The sequence below is a fragment of the Eucalyptus grandis genome, chromosome 8 (genome assembly GCF_016545825.1).
Source record: "Eucalyptus grandis isolate ANBG69807.140 chromosome 8, ASM1654582v1, whole genome shotgun sequence".
Classification (NCBI taxonomy): domain Eukaryota; kingdom Viridiplantae; phylum Streptophyta; class Magnoliopsida; order Myrtales; family Myrtaceae; genus Eucalyptus; species Eucalyptus grandis.
The window spans coordinates 387,249-411,197 of NC_052619.1; the positions used below are offsets into that span (position 1 = coordinate 387,249).

General features: G+C 39.4%; 1 protein-coding gene, 1 long non-coding RNA gene and 1 pseudogene across 3 annotated transcripts; 1 reads left to right on the forward strand and 2 right to left on the reverse strand.

The window, feature by feature from the left end:
• Nucleotides 1-1,403: 1,403 nt before the first annotated feature.
• On the forward strand, nt 1,404-4,689 carry LOC120286829 (annotated as a pseudogene).
• LOC120286830 lies at nt 3,970-5,555 on the reverse strand. The gene is made up of 3 exons (XR_005545536.1): nt 5,318-5,555; nt 4,948-5,227; nt 3,970-4,866 (listed from the first exon to the last, which is right to left on the reverse strand). It is a non-coding gene; the product is annotated as an uncharacterized LOC120286830 (long non-coding RNA).
• A 466-nt stretch (nt 5,556-6,021) lies between these two features.
• Nucleotides 6,022-10,036, reverse strand: LOC104443762 (homeobox-DDT domain protein RLT1-like). Of its 2 annotated transcripts, XM_039299355.1 has the most exons (7): nt 9,706-10,036; nt 9,474-9,617; nt 8,562-8,672; nt 8,086-8,187; nt 7,148-7,315; nt 6,531-6,695; nt 6,022-6,406 (listed from the first exon to the last, which is right to left on the reverse strand). In XM_039299355.1, exons 2-7 carry the CDS (start codon nt 9,480-9,482, stop codon nt 6,176-6,178), a joined length of 786 nt encoding a protein of 261 aa, XP_039155289.1. In that variant the 5' UTR covers nt 9,483-9,617; nt 9,706-10,036; the 3' UTR covers nt 6,022-6,175. The 2 variants fall into 2 exon arrangements, with proteins under 2 accessions (XP_039155289.1, XP_039155290.1); XM_039299356.1 differs by lacking the exon at nt 9,474-9,617.
• Between the last annotated feature and the right edge of the window lie 13,913 nt (nt 10,037-23,949).

A 23,949-nucleotide genomic window follows, 5' to 3' on the forward strand; every position in this document is an offset into this window, starting at 1 on the left:
AACATTGTGTTGTCCAACTGCTTAATTTGGTGTTAGACCTAGTGGCTGACCATAATTGATTATTCTGGTTCATGCTTGGACCACTTAGGAGTGTGCCTATTTAGTCTTATTCCTTCCATGGATTTTACTCTTTGTCATTCTTGGCTTCTGTCAGCTCCTTTTCTCACGATCATCTTCATTCTCTTGCATCTGAAAGCCAAAATAATATCTGGCCAATTGCTTGCATTGTGGTTCCTGGCTTTGCATGTTTGGTCCTTGATTGGAAGTGGAAGTGGAAGTACTTTGGTAGTATTTTAATTTTTGTTTTCTGTTTTCTTGAAACGTGTGAATGAAAATTAAAATTCTCTAACGGGATGAAAATGGGAGTATATGCTTGTATTCCATCAAAGCTGTAAAATAGAATTTTTCTTTTCCTTCCAAAGATTTGTGCTTTTGTTAGAATGAATAAATACTGATACACCAAAATGTCATTTTCAGCTTTGAACTCTTTTTCATTCATAACATGCTTTCCATTGTCGAAGATGGAGAAACTGGAACTTTTTTTCTAGGTTGCTTACTGTTGCTGGTTAACCATGTACTATGTGAGCTCAAGAACGTGTCAAGTGGAATTCAGGAAAATGAACCTTTTGTGCTGTTTCTCTACATCAACAAGGCTCTCAGTTAATTCTGTCATGTAGCATGGCACTTTGGATAAGAAAAACTCTAGAATGGGTTGTCGGGGACTGTTCTATGCAAATGATGCTTATATTGCAGACTTGTACAGAAATCTGTAGATTGCATTGTGGGGTGAAATTTTGAAGGAGCTAATTGGAGCCTTCGAAAATGCGAGTGTTTTTATTTATGAGGTGAGAAAGAAGCGGGAAATACGATATTTTTTGGTGAGAACTGTGATGGGGGCTATTTTAGTATTCTCTCGGAGCGTTTCGTCATGCTTCGATGAATTTCTTGGTGGTAGTTTTAGGTGAGTCAGGGAATGGCATCTGTTGCTGCTAGGGTTAGAAATGACACTTCTGATGTTTAAGTTTATAGATACATCTGCAGCAGGTATTGCTTTATCTCTTGTACGTGTGTCTGTGGCAAGTATCTTGGGCCATTTGTAGGCCATCTTGCCTTCAAATGGTGCTGTTTTTCTCAATTTTTTTCTTGCTGTTGAGCATCTGCAGATATTGTAGGTCCGCCCTGTGGTGATTTTGTCACAATATAGAAGTGAATAAATAATTGCGTCGGTCAATGCAAGATGATATATTTCATTTGTTGTTGAAGTTTTTTATATGGACTTCTATGAAGAATTTGCAGTGCATGCTTACAATTAATATGTCTTCAGGCTTGGGTTTGGTAAAAGGAATTGAACTTTTTAGCGCTTTACTTTGGACATTGCTTCTTATCTACCTAGGCAGGTATGACTTAAATTCTCTCAACGGGATTTTGGCTTCTTCTTTTGTAGTTGCAAGTGCACAAAAGCCACTTTAAGTTGTTTTAACAGGAAAAATGCTTTCGATTGATTTCTCAGCTGACATTTATGTGCATTATGATGTGATTCTTATCTCAGTGTCACAACGTGCTTCTACATTCTTTTGCAATTTCTCAAGCTCTCACCTCAAGAGTCTTCACAAGATCCCATCTACCATGTTCTGCTGCAGCATTCTAGCAAGTATGTTTGCACTCCATTTTATTGTATCATGATGCTATGTGCTCACAAGTTCTTGAAAGGCCAAGCAGTGCGTTTGCCATTATAGTTGGCTTAACTGTATCCTGTGAACTTATCAGTGGAAATTAATCTGCATACTCTGATTTACTTTTGTTACTTGCTAGGTTCATTTAACCAAGTTTAGATATATTTGCAATATTCATCAGGATAGAATGCATGAAGATAATTATTACTCAAGACATTGTTCTTTTAAAGAAATCCCTACAGTTCTCATAAAGTTGAGGTATATGTATTATCCTATGTTCAGTTTACGAGAGCACACTTAACATGGGTGGTTTAGTATTCTGTCTAATGCTTCCATGATTGTTGAACAAGGAAATCCAAAGACTGTTGCATATGTTTTACATGAGTCAACCTGTAGATATGTTATGTTTCTGATAGTTTCAACCATACAAGTTTAGGGAACCCATCATGGATAAGGTCATAGGTTTGATGAGTAGAGTTTTTTACGAATGCGAGTTGAGATATAACTTCAGTCAGTATATTTACATTTGCTTTTCTGTTGGATACAGAGGAGGTGAAGTCCAAATGTCTGAGGATTACACATGTAGATCTATACCAGGTGAAAAGACTGTGTAAAGGATTGGTTCTTCTGTCTTACATATCACGAGTTGGCTCCCCAAATAGGCGGACAAAATCATTGTTGATATAACAAGCTTAGTTTGAAAAAGACTTACTATTTTTGCCATGTAACTTTGATGTTTTCTTCCCTCCAGCATGCAACATCTTCAAAACTAATATGCATGCACGTAGTGAAGCCCTTAATTGGCATAACCCACAAATTCTCTATTTTCAGATGCTTTAGGAGCAAATCTTTATCTATCTTATTTTTAGTTCTCTGGGAATTTAGTTCTCAGTTGCTTATAGGAAATCTCCTCTGTCTAGTTCAACTGGTATTTTTCTTGGTTGTGGCCTGTTAGTTTTGAAATGTATGTCCATCTCATCTGAATATCAATTAGTAAGTTTCCAGAGGAATGATTTGAATGAGATAAGAAGCGCAGTGGAAAAAGAGGTATCGGAGCTAACTGACATTCAAATGTTGTACATCCCATCTAAATGTCAGTAAGTTTTCAGATTAAGAACTGCACAAGCAAAATGGGCACGGTGCCTATTTCGCATGAGTCAGCTGTTGTGAACTCACTACAAAGAATGACTTGAGAGAGAAGTGCTGGGATTTGAACTCTTGATCTGTCATATGAAACAGTGCTAGAATATCCAGCCTAAAAGTTTAAGCTGTGATGTGGACAGAGACAACATGTATATAAGAAAACTGAGCCATTAGGTGAGAGAGACTATATGTGTATGAGACTCATTATGACCATGTTTTCAGGGGATGTTTGATTATATTAAAAACAATATTACTACTCATGCTTTCACATGATATTTTATATCTGCAACTCACTGTAGCTGATCGAAAGGAGGCTCAAATGAAAGGAGGCCTTCAACCGCAGCTTGGTTAAGCTTATCGATTTGTGATATTCACGTTTAACAATCCACTGCCTATCCATACCTTACCATAGCTCTAAATCCATAGGAGATATTTCATGCGTTATAATTCTCTTATTGGTGAAATACACATACATTTTGCTTAAAGGGTATTCGAAATTTTTTCTAAACTTGTCATTGCTGGATGTAGGTCCTCCACATCTAAGGGACATCTTTTACAGGATGGGTCTCTCGGACAAGGACATAGTGGCCTTATCAGGGGCTCATACACTGGTAATTTCTATTTCTGCTTGGATTTACATTCAAGGTCAGCTGGGGATGCGTAACCACACTTGTTATTTTTTTATTCTTGTGTCTAGGGAAGGGCACACTAGGAAAGATCTGGATTTGATGGTCCTTGGACTCAGGAACCCCTTAAGTTTGATAATTCCTATTTTGTGTAAGATTTCATCTTTTCACTGGATGCATTTTCTAAGTTTCGGCTGGAGCATTATAGAGCCAGATACTAATTGATCATTTTTGATACAGCGAGTTGTTGAAAGGGGAAGCAGAGGGGCTGCTGAAACTGCCAACTGACAAGGCATTGCTGGAAAATCCTGCATTTCGCCCTTATGTTGAGTTGTATGCGAAGGTAAATAAGCTTTTCGAGTGGTCTGGTGACTCCATCGATAAATCTATAAAATTGAATTGCAGTTATATGGTTTCCTTTTGTAAATTTGTTTTTGATGAAACTACCCCGCCCACACCACTATTTCGTTTCCTTATGCTCATGGTCTATAACCCTTTGATGCTACTGTCCTTGGTTTTGCCGAGAATGAAAAGAGATGGAAAGTGTTTTTCATGGAATTTATGCTGTGTAGGCTTGTGATGCTTAAAAGTAAGCATTCAGTCTGTTCCATCACTATCTTCTATGTAGAGACCAGGAAATATTCATGATGAGATCGCACATCAAATGTTGGGTAGATACATACATGTGTTGGGATTGATATATTATGTGGTTCCCTGAAACCTCTAGGCTAGAGCATCATCATTGTGCTACTGGGAACACCTGATTTGATATTTGAATTGGTTGTTGTTCCCGCAACTCTCTCATGGTGGTTGGCACGACCTTGAAAAGAGACAAACGGACAATTTGATACCGTGCTTCTTTTCCTCCTCGTTTTCTTTTGCTATATGCTCTTCTTTCCCTAATGTTGTCAAGCATGTGGCAGGATGAGGATGCAATTTTCAGAGATTATGCAATCTTGCATAAGAAGCTCTCTGAACTGGGGTTCACGCCAAGTTCTTCAGGCAGCAAGACAGTAGCGAATGGTGCCATATTGGCAGAAGGTGCTGTTGGAGTGGCAGTGGCTGCGGCTGTGGTGATCTTGAGCTAGCGCAAGAAAATGAAGCGAATGCTGTTCTCTGATTTCCCTTTGTACCTAGCATATATTTTAGCGCTTAGTGCTGCCCGCCCCATATATCTTCATCCACAATAATGGTCAAAGCATTGCCGGTGCTTGGATGGAACAAGCCAGCAAACTCTTTGAAAGTCACAGGAAAAATCTATGCCCATTTTCAACACATCTTTTGTTGCGTGATACTACCTTTTCCAGTTGGTTAGTAGTTAAACATGCTGCTTTGAGTGAGTTGCAATATGCGTATGACGCCTGGTAATATGCATTTATGCGATGCTTGCCCAACTTCCAATCCTTCGAGCAAATTTCTCCAACCTAAGAAAAATGTTTAGCTGGATCAAGATTTCTTCCCATGTGCAAGAGATGATTATTAAGAATCTGGGACGTGTGATGCACCTTTTCCGTCATTGAACAGAGAACATTTTCACCACTTGGAATCTTTCATTGGTGGATTTGTTCTTCAACGCACAGTAGTGTTTTAACTTTGGTTGAAGAACCACTCTAGCCCTTTTTCCATCTTTTTCGAATTCTCCTCTCAGCTTGTGGATGGCTGTATTGTTTCGTCTGCTTCAACGGGGAATCAAGTCAGAGACGTGGTTTCGACCTCTCGTGAAGAAGTATGGGACGCACGAACCTCTTAATTGACACAATGGCTCTGGTAATTTGGACATCGCTTCTGATTTGAAACCAAATAATTCTGTCAGTGAATTAAGAAGATTAACATGAAAAAGAATAACGAACTTTCAAATTAAAATGAAAAGCATACACTATCCGGTTCAACACATCTGGGGAAGAAGGAGCGCGCTAGGATTCCTCTGGGTTAAAAGCCAGTATTCGAGCAAGAGGAGCCTCCTCATTGCACGCTGGGGTCCTAACTTTGGTTGAAGATCCAGTCTCGCCATTTCATCTTTCTCTCCTCTCAGCTTGTAGATGGCTGCATTGTTTCATCTGCTTAACGGGAAATCAAGTCAGAGGCGAGGTTTCGACCTCTCGTGATGTCGTATGGGACGTGTGCGCTCTCATTGACACAATGGCTCTGGTAATTTGGACATTGCTTCTGATTTGAAAACTAATTATTCTGCAAGTGAACTGTGGAGATTAACATGAAAAAGGGGTAATGAATTGGCAAACCAAAATGAAAAGCACGCACTATCTAGTTCAACACATCTGGGAAAAAGGAGCACCCTAGTTTGGCTTTAGTCGAAGGTAATTGTTGAATGGGAATAAGAGGGGCTGCTGAAACTGCCGACTGACGAGGCATTGTCGAAAGATCCTGCATTTCGCTCTTATGTAGAGTTGTATGCCAAAGGTAATATAAGGCTTTTCGCGTGGTCTGGAAATGAAATGAAAGTGTGCACGCATACACATGGAGGCATGCGCCTGCTTATGTATGAAATGAAAGCGTGCGCGCATACACATGGGGGCATGCGCCTGCTTATGTACATACGCATGTATACTCAATTACCATAATAGCACCGTACAACAAACCAGAAACTCTTTTTCTTCCGTGTAACTACAGAAATAAGAAACAGTAACAGGAGATACATATCTATGCATCTATTGGCTATAATTTCAAGATGTCAAAATCAGCTCCTTTACGACAAAATGACAGCATGAAGCAAATTCAAGTGCAAGGAAATATAAACCAGATCCTCACTTCTAAACGTTTCAGATTAAAAATTGAAGGCAACCCCTTGCTTGCAGCGGCCAATTCCATCAGCTCCAGCTGCTCATCCTCCATAAGCTCCATGGATTCCTTGGCAATTCTGCGAGCAGTGGCCTTCTCCACTGTAGCTTTTCGTCTCTCTGCTTCTTTTTCTCGATGAAGCTCTTCTTTTTGTCTCTTTTTCTCCGCCTTCCAAACAAAAAACCAGAGAAGTTGGTAAAGAAAAGAGAAAAATAAGAGATGCTGCTTAACCAATCAAATAAAGCAAAAGAAACTAACTAGTTAAAATGCAATATCAAGCTCAAATACTTACCTTAATAGATTTTTTCTGTAAATACTTCTCCCGTCGCTCTGATTCTCGCCTTTGCTCACGTAGCAATCTCTCCTCCTCTCTCTGCTGTTCACGCATCAACCTTTCTTCTTCCTTCCTTCTTTCACGATCAAATCTTTCCATCTCTTTCCTCATTCGTTCCTCAGACTGCAATAGAAAAATACAGGATAATCAGTACATGCCAAAGTTTTCTCCACAAAGCTTACATATCCTTAACAGTCAGCACAACTCTTCAAAAGATTGAAACCTTTGGAAGATGACTACATCAAGGAAATAGCAGCAAATAACAAATTAATTGCACACAATCTCCATATGACAAGTAATGACCAACATATTAGAAGGGGTTCCTCTTTTTGTACAAAATTGCATGTGTGGCTTTTCTTTTGATATGGTAACTGACTATTACATAAACATCATTACAGTAACTGACTATTACACATATTCTGCAGCAAAATAGCCACCTATCTATACTTCCAATACACAAAAATCTCCTTTATCTTCCCTAGCGAAATATGCTATAATACGAAGTCTTAAACTCACACCTTCCTCCAGCCCCTACATGCTGCTGAATTCTTCCAAGTGCACTACCGGGAGCTTACTTGTTTTTGAATTTTGGAATTGTGAGATGACCTTCCACCTTTGTCCTTGTAAGAATTTCTAGAAGCAATGGTCTTCCCTCCTCTATGAACAGCAGCAATTGCTCGCCGTCTCTGCTTGTTCAGGCGCTTTACCAACTCAGCATCATTCGCATTCTCTTCACTTTCATCCTGCACCAGGTGGAAAAGAAACTCTCATTACTGAAGCTAACGAGAAAGAGCAATAAACAACGATAAGTGATGACTATGGAAAAACTTCTTTAAAAAATTTAAGTCACTTTTCATTTTCAATAAACTACAGTGAGTCATGACTCACTGATAAACACATGTGAAAAAGCACCAATCACAACAATTAGTAAACACTATACTAGTCCATTATCCTCTCGAAAAAAACAGTTGACAGCAACACAATTACTCAAGCTAAAATTGCATGTATTTATCAGCAAAAATTTCGAGAAGCAAATTTACGAATAGCTCATTTTTGTAAGTTCAAACAAGACCAAATTTTGAGCTGCTAAATTCAAAAGACCTCAAGCCAGAAACTTACTCCATCAGGCGCCATTAAATGGGATTTTAAAGGAGAACATAGAGAGATAAGTTCATTTCACAGATAGCTGGCATCTCTCAAAGCTTATTCATCATCGTTGTCTATGAAATTTGTCACAAGTACAGAGACTAAACACTTGAGTATAGTCAGAGGTTCTCAAACAAGGAACCCAAGCCCAAAACTATCAAAATGGGCCTGAGCATCATAGAACACAACAAAGGTAGATCCAACTTCAAGATATCTGCAAGCTAGAATGTCTTCAATGTGATTCATATTACTCAACCTTCATGCTTATGTTGATAATCAAAAGTGCTGCCACGCGCTATCCAAGACTACATAGCTAGTGGGCGAAAGCCAGACCTAATGCCTAAAAAATTTCACCATATATACTTACCTCATTGAAGTATCCCTCACAACAAGGTTTGCTAAGTTGTCCTTCACATCTTTGTCTATTTTCTTTGATTTCCTCCTCATTTCCTTCTACAATGTGCCCTGGCTGGTCATACAAATAGCAGGATTAGGATATAATACTGAGTGAGTCAGCACATTAGACTTTAAAATATATTTTAAGGGGATCTCAGCTGACTGCCAGAAAATTAATACTGCATCCTCCAGTTAACCATCCAGGAAACAAACCAGGAAATTCTCATAAACGAATATATAAAACATGACTTCATCTTATCCGGTGAAAAGTCACTCAAGTGCTCCAATAGTCTTAAAAGATCTGCTCGGTTTTTGAAAATAAAGCACAGCGAACAACATAGCTTCCAGTAAAAAGAGGAAATCTCATGCCCTGATGTTATAGGTTTCACAAAGTTTCAGCAATGTTGATTTTCAGGCCTATCACAGCGAATGCTCTGATACTAGTACCTGATCCAGCAGATGCAAAGAGTCAACATCACTCATGATTGTTTCATCCCTTCCAGCACTATCTTCTTCATCATCATAACATATATCCTGGTCCTTTTCTTCTTCGACGAACTATATCAAAGGAATCCAATAAGAGAAGGTTAATATCGCATCATGGACAATGCACACTTACAATACTCAATCAATGACACGCTAGGGATGAACTTTCGATTAATGTGTCAACTAGTTGCACAAAATTCTCCAGGGCAACATGTAATTGGTTCCAGAAAATTTGTATATGCTGTTTTCATTTACATTTCAGAATGTGGCAGCTTCAAAAACACGTTTGGAAAGACACTGGAAATTATTTTACAACTTCGACAATGGAAAGCATGTTATGAATGAAAAAAGAGTTCAAAGCTGAAAATGACATTTTGGTGTATCCAGTATTTATTCATTCTAACAAAAGCACAAATCTTTGGAAGGAAAAAGAAAAATTCTATTTTACAGCTTTGATGGAATACAAGCATATACTCCCATTTTTCATCCCGTTAGAGAATTTTCATTTTCATTCACACGTTTCCAAGAAAACAGAAAACAAAAATTAAAATACTACCAAAGTACTTCCACTTCCACTTCCAATCAAGGACCAAACATGCAAAGCCAGGAACCACAATGCAGGCAATTGGCCAGATATTATTTTGGCTTTCAGATGCAAGAGAATGAAGATGATCGTGAGAAAAGGAGCTGACAGAAGCCAAGAATGACAAAGAGTAAAATCCATGGAAGGAATAAGACTAAATAGGCACACTCCTAAGTGGTCCAAGCATGAACCAGAATAATCAATTATGGTCAGCCACTAGGTCTAACACCAAATTAAGCAGTTGGACAACACAATGTTAACGATTTGCAAATCATCGTGAATCACTATACCTTGTCCATATCATCTTGCTCTTTTCTAGTAAACCCACTAGCAGCAAGTTCTTTGTCCAGAAAACCAACAGATTTGCTTATTGAATAAAAACAAGGTCTACTGCTTCCTTCTGAATCTTCCTCTGAATTCTACTGAGTGGAATCCTAATGCAAATGTGCTCCATCCTTATCCGACTATAAACCTTAACATGAATTCTACTGAGTGGAATCCAAAAGAAAAAGAAAAACGAACCTCCGGACGTACGGGAGTCGCCAATGGGGTGCCTACGGTGGGGCTTGGGAAGGCGACGGCGGGAGGCGACGGCGTCGGCGTCGACGGCGTCCGCGTTCAGGAGCAGGGGGCGATTCGCGGAGGAAAGAGAGAGAGCGACCTTCGTTCGCGGAGAGGGAGGCCAAAACGCGATCAGGGGTTCGTCGGCGTCGGGGTTAGCCAGCAAGGGCGCTCCGCAGAGGAAAGAGGGAGAGAGCGGAGCAGAGGTCGCGAGAGGGAGGCGAAAGGGCGTCGGCGACGGCCTCGGGGGCGGAGGCGGAGGTGGAGGGGCGGAGGCGTCGGCGTCGGCGTCCGCATCGGAGTTGGGGGCGACGGAGGCAACCGACGGAGGGGCGTCGGCGTCGTGGGCAACCAGCGGAGGAGAGCAGACGCGTCAGCGGAGGTGGAAAGGGCGTCGGCGTCGGCGTCGGCGTCGGCGTCGCGGGCAACCAGCGGAGGAGAGAGCGTCGGCGTCGGCGTCGCGGGCAACCAGCAGAGGAGAGAGAGCAGAGGCGTCGGCAGAGGTGGAAAGGGCGTCGGCGTCGCAGGCAACCAGCGGAGGAGAGAGAGCAGAGGAGGGGAAGAGCATTCGGAGAGAAGCCCTGCGATTTTGTTCTCTCGCAAAACGGAACGGAGAACGGGGAGAACGGGGAAAGAGAGAAAGAGAGAAGAGAGAGAGGACGAGTGGACATGTCGCAGAGGAGAGCAGAGGAGAGAGAGCGTCAGAGTGGTGGGCCCACGAGCGGCGCGCGCAAATTTTAAACGCCTGACATCCTCGCCTACGTGGAGCCACGCGTCGATCGCTCAGTGGTTTAACCCACCGCCTACGTGTTGGGTTAAACCCACCCAATATTTTCTCGCTGAGACGGAGAAGTGGACGACGTGGACTGACACACGGACATGTGTGACGCAATGAATCGTTCAGAGCACCGATTACGTGGCACTGTTAGGGTACCCAATATTTTCTCCTGCAAAAAGTGAGAGAGACAGGTGAGAGAGAGTGTCAGGAGAGAAAAAGCAAACAAAGAAAAAAGAAGAAAATAGGACACACTGTTCATCTTCCTCGTGGATTCCTCCTCCACGAAGCCCCAAGCCGCTGTTGCTTCCACGACCGCGACCACCGCTGTCCGCGAAGCCCCACATCGCTGCCACTCCGGTGCCCCACATCGCCACCGGTCCGAGATCTCCACCAGCACGCCTTGCGCCAGTCACCGCCGCCCGTGAAGCTTCCGCTACTGCTCGCTCTGCCGCGCCACCGCCTTGCAGCAGCCCGCCCTGCTCTGCTGGTCTCCGCACTCCGCCTCCCTCTGTAGCTCTACACCCATCTGCCTCGACGTGCTCCGCCAGCCCTGCACCCAATCGCGACCCAACGCTACCGGAGCCCCAAATCAGCCGCACCACCACGACGCCGAGCCTCACTGGAGATCTGCTCTCTGCTCCACCTACAGCTGCGCCACCGTTCAGACCCACGAAGCGCTCCGCGGCCAACTACACCAGCACCGCCGCTCCTGTTCCGCCGCGCGACCCACCTCTGCAGCGCCCAGACCCCAGCCTTCCACATTCGTTGCTCGCGCCCCCCTCGATCGCCGACTCCACATGCTCTCCGACAATGCCCACGACCGACCTGCGACGACCTGACGTTTGCTCCTGCTGCCGGTCCGCTACTTCCCTTTGCCAGAGCTTTGAAAGTCGACAACCCAACCCCGGTGATCTACCGAAGCCGCTCAGCCGTGGGTGAAGAAAGCATGGAAAGAGAAAACAAAAAAAAAAAAAAAAAAAGAAAAGGAAATTAGGTAATATATATTTTTTTATCTTTTACTTATTTCATGTTATGTTAGCTTAGCATTTTTAAGTTTAATTATTTGAATTGTAGTATTGTTTGTCAATATTTGTAGACCTTGTAGACATTAAGAGTTTTATCCCAAATTAAGGTAATTATTAATTTGACCCATAAGACGTCGGGTCATTTTTTTTAATTACTTTAATTTTTAGGAATTTTGATAGTATTTCAATTGTTAAAATATTATAGAGTTAAAATAATTGTGAATTTAATCTATAAGACAACGGATTATTTTTTCGGTTATTTTAATTCTTATCTTCATTCTTTTAAATAATTACTTGTTTCGGAAAGATTAAAAAAGATAAAAAATAAAAAAAATCAGAAAATGCATAAAAATCTAAATATTGCATTAGAGCATTTAGGTTTAGTAAAATAGGACTATAGTTTTAGGGTTAGTAAATTAGAATTGCATTTATACGATTATCATTTTTAGATTATACTTTTAGATGGGTGATTTTTGTTAGGGCTAATTTTAAATCATGTTGGCATGTCTTGATTTTTATATAGCTTTTAGGATAAAATATAGTTTAAGTTAAATTGATTCCTAAAATAAATTAGAATATCATTCACTTTAGTTAGTCTAATTAGTTTTAGATTAAGTCAATTTTTCATTTAGTAAAACAAAAAAAGAGGAACATTTCATATTAAAAAAAAATGTTATGTGCATGCCATATGAGTTATAGTCTAATTTTTTTTAATAAAAAGGAAAATGCTAAAAGAAGATCATTGCACCATTACTTTCTTTTCAGTAAAAAACATTATGTCATTAAAAAAAAAAAAAAAAAATAGATCACTTCCTTGGTTAGTTAATAGATTAATTCATAATTAATTTCATATCATCATTATTTAGCATAGGTTGCATATATGCATTAAAAAATGAATCAGCATAAAAAAAATCATAAAAGAGCATGCATGTAGAAATAACATGTCATTCATCCCATATCACGTAGCACATGCATATTTAGGATAATATAAATTATATTGCATACATATAGTAATAAGTTTAAGTCATACCATATGAATTGCATCTCACATATCATTAAAGTGGATTTTAAATTTAGATTAAGATTGCATATAATTAATTTTTTAAAAAAGAAAAAGAAAAATTAGGTGTCATGTCATTTAGAAATCATGTTTAGGACATGCATTTTTATTAGCATTTTTTATTTGAATGTTATTTTATTGATTGCGCACCCGCATGACTACCATTTGCATGTTAGTAGCTTAGATTTAAATTAATCAACATTGCCTGCAAAATATTTTTAAAATTAAAATAAAAGGTACCGAAAGGGCATTAGACTAATCTAGCGTAATCATGTCCCCGGATCTATTGAATCTCTGGTTTCAAAAGTAAAGTATTCTCCCATACTTTACTTGGGTTTCTAACCAGCCCTAATTGGTTAATGGTGGCTCCAAATTGAAATTGCATGTTTAAATGAGTTAATTTTTATCAAGTCGCGATTGGTAGGACTTGGGAGGGTCCGTGCCAAGTCTTAGGACTCAGTAATCCATTAGCCTTTTTTTGAATAATTCACCTTCAAAAAAATTCGGGAAGGTCACGACAGCTTGGCGACTCCGCTAGGGATAGAGTTAAAACTCATAGTGGACATAGGCCTGTTTCCTTTTTCTAAAATAAAAATATATATTTTTTGTTTGGCAGCATGTAAACAAGGTACGCTCCTAACGTGAAGTGTTAAATGTTTTTGCAGATAGGAGGTATAAGGGAAGTAGTCTTTGCTAACCCTTGTTTTGCAGGTTGGAGTTAAGGATGAATGGTTGAACTATAGAAGTGTTGTTTGCAATTAAACTGTTGTGCATGTTTTATTGTTTTTAGCACTACACTATTGCACACACAACCTATTGCCGGACCTGGGCTGCGATAGGATTCTTAGGATGGTGTTGAGAAGGATACTTCTTCTAAAGCGAGACTGCTATATAGAGGTTGACATTCTCTTCCCCAAAAGTTCTTCATGGTGTCGAATGTGTTTCTCCATATCCACGAGACTGCGTGATATTAGGCATTCCATTCGACTGAGCCGGAGTTAGGAGGACCTGACATGTTAATGCGAGACTGCAACAGTCAAATCATCCTTTTAGCTCCATTTTGTTAAACCATCTAAATAGAAATCAAGCCTCACATTTCATACGTGTGTCTATATGATTGTCATCCATTACCAAAGTGAAAGTAAGTTGTTTAAATTCTCACTACTGCAATTTACTTACTTGCAATTTCATTGGTCCATGACATTAGATTTCGTTGTCCGATCTTATTTTATATGCAATGGGAAAATCGATTTAAAATTCATTTCCACCCCCAAAAGCATATAAAATGAGATGTTTTGGTTTCTTAGTTAAATGTTTAGAGACCTTGATTTCAATTCAGTGCTTTCAATTTTTAGTTCAATTCAATGTTTAGGGACTTGAATTTCAATTCTTAGTTAGAAAATTTTATTCAAATTTCAAATAAAATGAGGCGATTAGACCATTGTCATGGGTCATTTTCCTATCTTGTCATCGTTTCTTACATTATCTCTTTTCTCCTTTAGGTAACAACACAGCTTATCTAAGATCACAAATCCGTACTCGTTCCAGAGCAACAATGGCTAATAACACCGAGCAAACATGTTACTGAACAAACTCGCATCGCTGCCCTCGAATCGGAGATGAAGCAAGTTTTGAATGTTCTTGAGCAGCTCTCTAAGAAAATCGATTCTCTCCAAGCAAACATTGCTCCACCAGCTCCGCAAGTTGAAGTGGTGTTACCACAACATGCTCCCATGGTTGGTCCAAGAGATAAAGGCAAGAATACGGCGATCCGAGAGATAAAGGAAAGAATACATCCGCAGTTGGGCCATCATCCTCTCGATGATGCCTCCGTGGTTAAAATTACTAACGCGCCTCAAATTGTTGTTGATGATGAGGTACAAGTGATACCTTCAGATGTACCAAAAACTGAGCAGGAAAAACGCTTGATAAAAATCGAAGAGAAACTTAAGCAGCTGCAGGGTTCATTTACCCAAGACTCAATTGATTTGTCTCAATATGATCAAGATGCCAAAGAAGTTCAAAATGCCAGACTTTGAAAAGTATGATGGCACCTCTTGCTCGAATATCCATATGCAGACTTATGTGGTCAGGATGACCCAATATGTTGATAACATCCCTTTGATGATTCAACAATTTCAAGTAAGCGTGACAGGACCGGCGCTTCAATGGTACATTATGAAGAAGATTAATCTGCTGGAGACTTGGGAGGATTTGACAAATACCTTCTTCAAGCAATATAAGTATAATATTGATGTCACTCCATCTCAAGAAGATTTACTTCGCACTGAGAAGAAAAGGACAAGAATCTTTCAAGGCATATGTCACGAGATGGAGGGCTGTAGCCGCTCAGATAACTCCAGAGCCAACAGAAAAGGAGCTGATGGAATTGTTCATGAAGACACTCCCGCCTGAGTATCGAAATTGAATGTTGGGATCAATTGCCAAGTCATTCAATTAGCTAATCCCTGTTGGCGAGCGAATTGAAGTAGCATTGCATGATGGATGGGCGTCTGATCAAACCAGCTCCTATGGAAGAGTCTCAACCAAGAAGGATAAAGAACTTGTAGTGGAGGTTAATGCAACTTATGTTCAACCACCTCGCCCTATCCCAAACACCCAACAGGGAGGAGCATGACCATTCTTTGGCCAGCAGAAGAACTCTTCTAGGCGTCAATTTACGCCTCTTCCTAAGCCATTGTCCAAGATCTTGCCAACCCTTCAGAAGAAAGGATTACTCGATAAAGAGCCTAAGCAACCTAATCCCGAGCGATTCCCTACCTATGATCCGTCCAAGACATGTGCTTATCATATGGGGGAGGTAGGGCATTCTGTTGACAATTGCTATACGCTGCAACATAAAATCCAAAATCTTTTGGATGCCAAGGTGGTTTCATTCCACGATGCACAGCCGAACATCCAGAATAACCCACTCCCTGACCACCCAGAAGCTGTGAATGCCATTTTCGGTTTTGATGCTAAGCCCACCATGTTTCAGATGATGCATGAGGAAGCATAAGTGATGGACACTCTAGGGCAACCAAGTGGCAAATTCGATTACTATGTAAAGTATTTGGCTCCTCCCAGCTCCTATTTCAACCCACGGGATATCATCCCAGATGGATGGGGTGGCATAGATGATCTCGCACCTCCAAAGATTAAGAGTTCTGATGATGCATTCGAAGGAATGACCGGACTGTTTGAAGAGAATTTAGTGTTTGCCATCGACAAAGCTCGAGAGTAGGAAAGTTTTAATTATTTGCACACTCCTCTGCGCAGGAGTCTTTATTGCTTTCCATACTTGCATATTTGCATTTTCAATTCTAGGATTTCCCTTATTTCAATAATGTAATTTGCTTTTCATCCAATAAAATACATGGAGATTTTCGTGTTTTAAGGGCATGTTGAAGTACACCAAACTAGCCCTGTGATGAAATCCTACCCAAAAGAAAACGGCAATGAGCTAATTCTGAAGGCTGGGCTTCTTCATGTTCCCTTGAAAATATTTTCAAAATAAAATAATTTTCCTGCATACATCTAATTTACCCTGTTTGTTTCTTTTAATTATCTGCTTTATGTTTTAGGTGTAGCCCTGCGCACATTTAAGGAACCTCTATGAGCTCTCTTGCAAAGAGGGGCAAGACATGAACACCTAATAGTTTTGACTTTATGATTTGATGTGCAATAATAGAGCATGGCTCTTTTGTCATTATGGAATGCTTTCACATGATATTATGCAATTTGTCAATTCCACTTGAAATTTATCAAAATGGATAATTCAGTGAAAGATGTCAAGTTACTTGAACATGCTAAATGAGGCGTGAAAGGCAAGCCTTATCCCATACACAGTTCCTTGTCTATACATTGTGAGGTGAGTATGGAAACATTTTGTATTTCAAGGTGAAGAGTTTTCTTGCAAGAAGTACGACAACTAAAATGACGAGGGGCAGTTCATTTCATTACCGGTGAACCCTTGTTTAACCCTTCTTTGAGCCAAAATACTTGAAGAATTTCTTTCATACTAACCCTGTCAAGGACCACCCCACATCGGGGCAAATGGAGGTAAGTTGACATTGAAGGAGAGTGAAATGGATAGAAATTTTCTTGCTCTCACTTGCATCAATATTCCAGTTATGCTTTTACATTAAATTCATGTGGTAATTTAAATGCCATAGGATGATGAAGAGCGCTTCTTTCACTATCCTACATACTTATATCCTTTGCATAGCCCACTTGAGCCTGTGATTTCGTTTCTTTTAAACCTAGTTGGTGATCATCCTCCACACTGGGGCAAGGCAAGAGACAGATGAAGACTCTTGAAGGTTCGAGTGTCATTTAAAGTATACTTGACACACGCATTGTGCGCAAGAACTGAAATCAAAATAGAACTAAGGGGCATGAAAAAGCAGTATGCCTGGTAAAAGTAAGGCCAATGCCCATGAAAAGAAGAGATAAATGACTGATGAATTGGGGGGCATATAAAAAAGCGGTGTGCCAGATCGATGCCCATCATCAAAGAAAATGATTTTAAAAGAAAAAATGTTGAGAAAAGATCTCCAGTTGAATAATCATTGGCATCAGTGATAAACTCTTGAGCCAATAAAGAAATCTGTCAAGAAGACAATCCGTGGCGAAGAAAATTGGTGGTAATGTCAAGATGATCACCAACTCTTACCCATTACACACATCTTTGAGCCTAACGATCCTTTCGTTTCTCAACCCATGAACCCAGCCTATGTTACATCCCTTACAAAGTCTCTTCAAATTATGGCATTTGAATTAACATAGGAATTCACATGTATTAAGCATTGCTCAAAGAAGTGCGAGCAAGATTATTTCTTTCTCATTTTGCAGGGTTCTTGACTTGTAAACTCGAAGATGATTACAGAATTGTTCTTTCAATTACTTTGACTCAAAGAGTCCCTTTTGTTAAGCCATTGACCAAGCCCACATTACAATCCTTGTCAAAGACCTCTCGGATTGGTAATGTCGTACGATTGCAAGAAAATTCAAACTCTTGTCGATAAAATGATGATAAGATTGAGTGATATATTCCCGCATCAATGGTCGGGACAAATAACCCCTTCTAAATGAGAGCGAGTGAAAAAGCCTTTTTCACACCAAAAGTGTCTCATTTAGCATGTTCAAGAGATTCACAGCTTAGTGAAAATTGTCTTGATAATTTTTCCTTGTGGAAGTTTGAAAAAGCCATCATGTATGGACCTTCATTGAATTTAAAAAAAAAATGAAGTGAATTTTTCCTCAAAGACCAAAGGATTTGTCTTTGAAGCCCTGAGTTTATTCAGTCATCTTAGTGCTTGATGAGAATTCCAAGTACCCATTTATAAAATCTTTTCAAATGCCTAGTTTGAGTTCTAGATATTTGAACCCTTAAACACTTGATGTGATTTTCAAGTGTTTGTCTTTTCAAACATCTGATGTGATTTCCAGATGTTTAGTAAAATATTTTCAAATGTCTAATGTGAACTTCAAATATTTTAACCCTTAAATGCTTGATGTGACTTCCAAGTGTTTGTCCTTCCAAACATCTGATGTGATTTCCAAATGTTTAGTAAATGTTTTCAAATGTCCAACATGAATTCTAGATATTTGAATCTTTAAATGCTTGATGTGACTTCCAAGTATTTTTCTTTTCAAACATCTAATGTGATTTCCAGGTGCTTGGGATCTGATGAGAGTTCTAGATCCCTGAAGACTTTGTTTCAAAAAAATCTTTGAGCCTTTCAATTATCTGAAGAGATTTCCAGATGTTTGTCAGGTCTCGTAGGAATCATTTCACATCTAATAATACTTTTCTGAATTTCCAGATAAGTATGACAGGTACGTGTTCTTATTTGCATTTGCATTGAGCATAGAACACATTGAGATATACGTTCTTGACCAAATCATCGCATTTACATTGCATTATTGCATGACCTTGCATTTCAAAAGAAATTAAATTTATTTGAGTTCATTTTTAAAAAAAAAAGTCATTACAATTAACATTTGCATATGCATTTCATATTCATTTTGCATGGTCTAAATTTATGTGTCATTTGTCTTTGAATGAAACCTCTACGAGCTTCCTTCAAAGAAGGGTAGTTGTTGACACCTAATTTAAATTCATTTTTAGAAATAAAAGATAATATTTGATTATAGAGGGAAATTTTGAAAAAACAAAACTTTGAATTCAAAAATGCAACAGCCATGTGATTTTGGAGCCGCATTTTTGTTGAAGAAGTTGAGTGAATATTGGGAAATCTTCAACAACTTTGAGCACTTTCACTATAAAATGCGAGGCTTCAGAACCGAACGCCAGGGGGTTTTTCTCTTGGCCATTCATCGGAGAAAATATAGAAAATTGGCAGAGAAAAGAAGAAAAGTGCGGGGCGACTTCTCTTCATCAAAGGAAAATGAAAGCAAAAGGGAAAAGTCAGTAGGGGGAGTTTCTATTGCTTCAAGGAAGAAAAAAAAAGCAAAGAAAAGAAAAGTCGAAGCTTTTGCTTCTGCGCCGAAAAGTGAGAGAGACAGGTGAGAGAGAGTGTCAGGAGAGAAAAAGTAAGCAAAAAAAAAAAAAAAAAAAAAAATAGGACACACTGTTCATCTTCCTCGTGGATTCCTCCTCCGCAAAGCCCCACGCTGCGTTGCTTCCACGACCGTGACCATCGCCGTCCGCGAAGCCCCACACCGCTATCGCTCCGGTGCCCCACATCGCCGCCGGTCCGAGATCTCCACCAGCACGCCTTGCACCGCCACCGCCGCCCGTGAAGCTTTCGCTACACGCTCGCTCCGCCGCGCCACCACCTCGCAACAGCCCGCCTCGCTCCGCCGGGTCCGCACTCCACCTCCCTCTCTGCAGCTCTACGCCCCTCTACCTCGGCTGCTCTGCCGGCCACCCTGCACGGAGCCCCAAATCAGCCACCCCCTCGGGTCCGCCATTTGCTTCCCTTTGCCGGAGCTCAAAGCCGACGACCCAAGCCCCGGTGATCTACCGAAGCCGCTCGGCCCAGTGGGTGAAGAAAGCGAGGAAAGAGAAAAAAAAAAAAAGAAAAGAAAAGGAAATTAGGTAGTATATTTTTTTATCTTTTACTTATTTCATGTTATGTTAGCTTATTTTTTAAGTTTAATTATTTAAATTGTTGTATTGTATGTCAATATTTGTAGACCTTGTAGACATTAAGAGTTTTATCCCAAATTAAGGTAATTATTAATTTGACCCGTAAGACGCCGGGTCATTTTTTTAATTACTTTAATTTTTAGGAATTTTGATAGTATTTCAATTGTTAAAACATTATGAAGTTAAAATAATTGTTAATTTAATCTGTAAGACAACGGATTATTTTTTCGGTTATTTTAATCCTTATCTTCATTCTTTTAAATAATTACTTGTTTGGAAAGATTTAAAAAAATAATAAAAATAAAAATAAATCAGAAAATGCATAAAAATCTAAATATTGCATTAGAGCATTTAGGTTTAGTAAAATAGGACTATAGTTTTAGGGTTAGTAAATTAGAATTGCATTTATACGATTATAATTTTTAGATTATACTTTTAGATGGGTGATTTTTGTTAGGGCTAATTTTAAATAATGTTGGCATGTCTTGATTTTTTATATAGCTTTTAGGATAAAATATAGTTTAAGTTAAATTGATTCCTAAAATAAATTAAAATATCATTCACTTTAATTAGTCTAATTAGTTTTAGATTAAGTCAATTTTCATTTAGTAAAACAAAAAGAGGAACAAAAAAATGTTATGCATGCCATGTGAGTTATAGTTTAATTGTTTTTTTTTAATAAAAAGGAAAATGCTAAAAGATTATCATTGCACCATTAAGTTACTTTCTTTTCAGTAAAAAAACATTATGTCATTAAAAAAAAAACAAAAAAGAGATCACTTCCTTGGTTAGTTAATAGGTTAATTCATAATTAATCTCATATCATCATTATTTAGCATAGGTTGCATACATGCATTAAAAAATGAATCATAAAAAAAAAATCATAAAATAGCGTGCATATAGAAATACAATGTCATTCATCCCATATCACGTAGCACATGCATTTTTAGGATTATACAAATTATATTGCATACATATAGTAATAAATTTAAGTCATACCATATGAATTGCATCTCACATATCATTAAAGTAAAATCGATGCATATTAAATTTAGATTAAGATTGCATATAATTAATTTTTTTAAAAAGAAAAAGAAAAATTAGGTGTCATGTCATTTAGAAATCATGTTTAGGACATGCATTTTTATTAGCATTTTTTATTTGAATGTTATTTTATTGATTGCGCACCCACATGACCACCATTTGCATGTTAGTAGCTTAGGTTTAAATTAATCAACATTGCTTTCAAAATATTTTTAAAATTAAAATAAAAGGTACCGAAAGGGCTTTAGACTAATCTAGCATAACCATGTCCCTGGACCCATTGAATCTCTGGGTTAGTGGCGGCTCCAAATTGAAATTGCATGTTTAAATGAATTAATTTCTATCAAGTCGCGATTGGTAGAACTTGAGAGGGTCCGTGCCAAGTCTTCGGACTTAGTAATCCATTAGCATTCTTTAGGTAATTCACCTTCAAAAAAAAAAAAAAAAAAAATTGGGAAGGTCGCGACAATTTGGCGACTCACTGGGGACAGAGTTAAAACTCATAGTGGACATAGGCTTGTTTCCTTTTCAAATATATATATATATATATATATTTTTTTGTTTGGCATCATGAAAACAAGGAGATAAGTACACTTTGATGGTGCCATAAGTTGTGTACGGCGCTCATTTTGGTGCCAAAAGTTTCCGCCGGATCACTTAAGTGCCAAATCGGAGAAAAAATGATCACTTTGGTGCCATCGGCAAGAAATTCCGGCCAAAATGATTACGTGGCTTTATATTTAAAAACAAAATTTGATAAACTCTTTAAACGACGTCGTTTTCTGTCCTACTTAAGAAAACGACGTGGTTTGTCCGTCCTATGTGGATGGCTTAGGAAAAACGACGCCGTATAGCTCATTTGTGATCAAAATTAGGGTTTTTTTTTTTTTTTTTTTTGTTCATCCTCGCCAACCAAGCTTGCTCGGCCACCATCGCTTGGCAATGGTGCTTAGCCACCGTGCTCGGCCACCGTCGCTCGGCCACTGTGCTTGGCCACCATCGCTCGGCCAAGAACTGATGGGAAAATAGGAGGCGAGGGCAGAGGAGAAGGAGGAGGAAGGGGGATTAAAGGTGCAGAGAGAGAGAGAAGACGATGAATGCGAGGGAAACAAGGAAGGCGCAGATGGAGATGGTGGATTGGGCTCTGTTCAAAGAGTTGCTGGTGCTGGTGTTGTTCTTCGAGGAAGAAGACGCCGCCGCCATGGCTTCTCTCTCTATTGGTGTTGTTCTTCGAGGAAGAAGACGACATCACCATGGCTTCTCTCTCTCTGTTGGTGTTTTTTTTTCGGAGAAGAAGATGATGCTTCCATGGCTTCTCTCTCTCTGCGCTAGTGTTGTTCTTCGGGGAAGAAGACAATGCCACCGCCATGGCCTCTCTCTCTCTCTCTCTCTCTCTCTCTCTCTCTCTCTCTCTCTCTCTCTCTTAATTTGGGAATTTAGGGTTTCGATTTGGGGTTTAAGACACCAAACGACACCGTTTGGTGGTTTACTTGCTAATTGGGCTTTCCGGCGAGCCACATCAGTATAAGAAATTAATTTAAAAAAAGGCCACGTCGGATTTCCGGCAGTTCAGATCTGCGTTGGCACCAAAGTGAGCGTTTTTCAAATTTTTTGGCACTTAAGTGATCCGACGAAACTTTTGGCACCAAAGTGAGCATCTTACACAACTTATGGCACCATTAGTGTACTTATCCCTAGAAGCAAGGTACACTCCTAACGTGAAGTGTTAAATGTTTTTGCAAATGGAAGGTATAAGGGGAGTAGTCTTTTCTAGTATAGATGCCTGGAACTTAAGAGCACGTACCACTTCTAAGAGATGATGGTGCTTCCGCTCAATTACCCCATTTTGCTATGGGGTATAAGTGCAGGTACTTTCGTGTAAAATTCCATTTGAAGTAAGAAATGAAGTACAATCACCATTGAAGAATTCCCTACCATTATCAGTGCGGATGCGACGAACTGATTTTCCAAACTGAGTTTTGGATAAAGAAAGGAAGATTTTAAGATGAGAAAGAACTTGACATTTTGATTGTATGAGAAAGACCCAAGAGGCACGTGAGAAATCATCTGTGATTGTACGAAAAAATCTTGAACCATCATGATTTATTGTGTGATATGGTCCCCATACAACAGCATGAATTAAAGAAAAAATGCCGTCTACTCGAGTCTTATGGTTTTGAAAGGGGGCACGAGTTTGTTTTGCCAAAGGGCAAATGGGACATTGAGGACAAGGGAAAGAAGCAGTGTGACCTAATCTTTGATGATAAAGAAAATTTCTTTCATTGGCAACAATGTTACACAATGGTTTATTGAATGCAACAAATGATAATTTAAAATTGCCTGGAAGATTAATCCAAAAATAAAGTCCTTGATAGTTCTACCCAAACCCATCAGTTTGCCAATTGAAATGGCTTGAAATAGACATTTATCAGAGTCAAAAGAGACATGACAAGAATTTTCTTCACAAGCTCAAGAGACTGATATGAGATTAAAATGGAAAGTAGGAACATAAAGGACATTTTTTAGAGTGATGAGTGGACTAAGATTCACGGTGCTAGTCATTCCAACATGTGTGGTGTTTCCATTGGGAAGTTGTACTAATATTGGAAAAGATAAATTTTTGACATTGGAAAAGAATTTTGGATTGCAGACAATGTGATCACTAGCTCTTGTATCTATGATCCATGCATTCTTCGAAATTGAGTTCATCAGGCAATAAGAAATACCTGTGAAACTGTCTGCCTTGTCAGAAGGATCCAATTTCTTTAGAGCTTCCATCAGCTCCTAATATTCCTCATGAGTGATTGGCTTGTCTGCTGATTTACCCATCACCTGAAAGACAGTTGAAAACTTTCTCTTTTCTTTTTCACCAGGTTTACCATGTAATTTCCAACAACTTTCAACTGTGTGGTGCAGGCGTTTACAGTATTCACAATATAGCTTACCCTTTCCCTTGCGGTTGTTGTTTTTTTGCGAATGAGGAAGGCCTGCTAATAGCATGGGCCGTTGTTCCCCCATATGGGTCTTCAGTTGATGCGAAAAACTACCCCTATGGGCCGTCGGGCCCATAAAAGATTTGGCCGCGTAGGCCTTTGAAACCATAGAAACTCCCTGCACGTGAACCGTTGGATTCAGTTGCCGCGCCACTCTGTGAGCCATCGGATCCAGCAGCTCCAAGGAT

Excerpts from the sequence above, each read along its gene's own strand:
- LOC104443762 (XM_039299355.1), bottom strand. Across the intron at positions 7,316-8,085 it reads GTGAGGGATACTTCAATGAG|GATGAAAGTGAAGAGAATGC; the intron begins GTAAGTATATAT and ends CACCTGGTGCAG. Across the intron at positions 6,407-6,530 it reads TACAGAAAAAATCTATTAAG|GCGGAGAAAAAGAGACAAAA; the intron begins GTAAGTATTTGA and ends TTTGTTTGGAAG.